The sequence below is a fragment of the Chenopodium album genome, chromosome 13 (assembly GCF_948465745.1).
Source record: "Chenopodium album chromosome 13, dcCheAlbu1.1, whole genome shotgun sequence".
Taxonomy (NCBI): Eukaryota; Viridiplantae; Streptophyta; class Magnoliopsida; order Caryophyllales; family Amaranthaceae; genus Chenopodium; species Chenopodium album.
The window spans coordinates 18753104-18755363 of record NC_137846.1 but is presented as its reverse complement, the minus strand read 5'-3'; the positions used below and the strand labels follow the sequence as shown (position 1 = coordinate 18755363).

Below are 2260 nucleotides of genomic sequence, written 5' to 3'. Positions count from 1 at the left end.
TACTGACCTTATGTAATCACTGATTTCATCACAATTAAAGAGTACATAGCGATGAGCTTTCATCAAAGTGTCTTCATCTAAAGAAACCTTTTTGCCTTTACTTTTCTTTTTTACCCCTAAAGGCCGTCCAACATTTGGAAAAAGGCTTTCATCTTCATTGGATGCAGTATCATCATCATTTCTAGGAGCTCGATTCAACTTTGAACTAAAATCATCGTGAAGATACCGAGAACAAAACACAAGGCATTCTTCTGCCAAGTAGGCCTCTGCAATGGAGCCTTCGGGTCAACTTCTATTTTTCACATATGACTTCAATTTACCCAAATAACGCTCTTTTGGATACATCCAACGGCCTTGAACAGGGCCCTTAGGCCTTACCTCATCAACAAGATGAAGTGGAAGGTGGACCATTATGTCAAAGAAACTTGGGGGGAATATCTTCTCAAGTAGGCAAAGTATCTCTATGATTTCGGATTCAAGATCGTCAAGATCTTTAGGCTTTAGAACTTTTCTACATAGACCCCTAAAAAAGGATCCTAGCCTAATCAAAGTCGATGCTACTTGTTTAGGCAAGGTATTCTTTACAGCAACTTGGAGCAAATAATGAAGCATAAAGTGGGCATCATGGCTCTTGTAACCAGTGACCTTCCGCTCATTGGATTGGACACATCTGGAGATGTTTGATGCACAACCATCGGGAAACTTAGCACCTTTTATCAAACTGCAGAACAAGTCTTTTTCATTAGAAGTTAACGAAAAACAAGCTTTGGAGTATAAACGCTTCCCTCTATTATTAGTTCTCTTTGGATGGAGTTCATTTCTTATACCCATATCTTGTAAATCAAAGCGGGCTGCCACATGGTCCTTAGTCTTTCCTGGAATATCAAGCAAAGTACCAAGCACACTGTCACAAATATTTTTCTCAATGTGCATTACATCAAGATTATGACGCAAGGTATTTGTTTCCCAATAAGGAAGCTCAAAGAAAATTGATTTTTTCTTCCAAGGAAAATTCTTCCTGCCCTTCTTTTGAGTTTTCCCAAACTTATTTTCAAACCCTTCTAAATCTTCCAATACATCAGAACCCGACAATCTAGTAGGAGGAGGCCTTGTCTCTACATTACCATCAAAAGCTCTTTTATTACGACACCATGGATGATTTTCTTTCAAAGAGCTATGATGCCCCATGTAACACATTTTCTTACTATACTTCAGGTATTTGGACCAAGTCTTATGATTACAATTCGGGCAAGCAAATTTTCCTTTTGTGATCCATCCCGACAACATTGCATAAGCAGGGAAGTCACTAATTGTCCATAACAAGGCTGCCCTTAAAGAAAATGTTTCATCTTTCACAACATCATAAGTGTCGACTCCAACTTCCCATAACTCCTTCAATTCCTCGATTAATGGTTGCAAGTACACATCTATATCATAACCTGGAGAAGATGGACCAGGTATAATCAAAGACATGATATTATACTCAGACTTATTATACAACCAAGGAGGCAAATTATAAATGGATAAAACAACTGGCCAAATACTATATGACACACTCATAGTTCTGAAAGGGTTGAAACAATCAGTCGTAAGACCAAGCCTCACATTTCGAAAATCACTTGCAAATTGAGGATGTGTAATCTCGAAATCTTTCCAAGCTTGTCCATCAGCAGGGTGCCTTAATTTGTCATCTTTCTTACGATCAGTTTCATGCCATGTGATGAGTTCAGCCGTCTTAGAGCACATGAACAACCTTTGTAGACGAGGTTTCAGAGGAAAGTAATGCAAAACTTTTGCAGGAACTCCTTTGTCGGGTAGTGCACCTTCCTCTTTTTGTTTCTCATTTAGTTTCCACCTAGAAGCATTACAAACATGGCAAGACTTGTCATTTGCACGCTCTTTCCAGTACAACATACAATCATTGGGACACGCATCAATTCGTTTGTAATCAAGTCCAAGGTTCTTCACCATTTTTTTAGCATGATGAAAAGAAGTAGGGAGCTTTGCAAATGGAAAGGCAGCACACTGAAGCTTCATCAACTCATCGAAAGAAGAATTGCTCCAGCCATTAAGGCATTTAAGGAGATATAGTCGCAATGTGTATGAAAGCACTGAAAAATCCTTAAAACCTGGATATAATTCCTCTTTTGCATCTTCTAACAGTTTATAAAACTTTTTAGCACTCTCATCAGGACCCTTGTGAACCCCTTCTGCTTCGGAGATTGAACCTCCCATAACATCTCTAAATAAATCATTAATC

General features: G+C 38.6%; 1 protein-coding gene across 1 annotated transcript; it reads right to left on the bottom strand.

The window, feature by feature from the left end:
- Positions 1-285: 285 nt before the first annotated feature.
- Positions 286-1971, bottom strand: LOC145575335 (uncharacterized). Its single transcript, XM_081633218.1, has one exon. The coding sequence runs from the start codon at positions 1969-1971 to the stop codon at positions 286-288; it is 1686 nt and encodes a 561-aa protein (XP_081489344.1).
- Positions 1972-2260: the final 289 nt, after the last annotated feature.

Excerpts from the sequence above, each read along its gene's own strand:
- LOC145575335 (XM_081633218.1), bottom strand. The coding sequence starts at position 1,971 with ATGGTGAAGAACCTTGGACTTGATTACAAACGAATTGATGCGTGTCCC.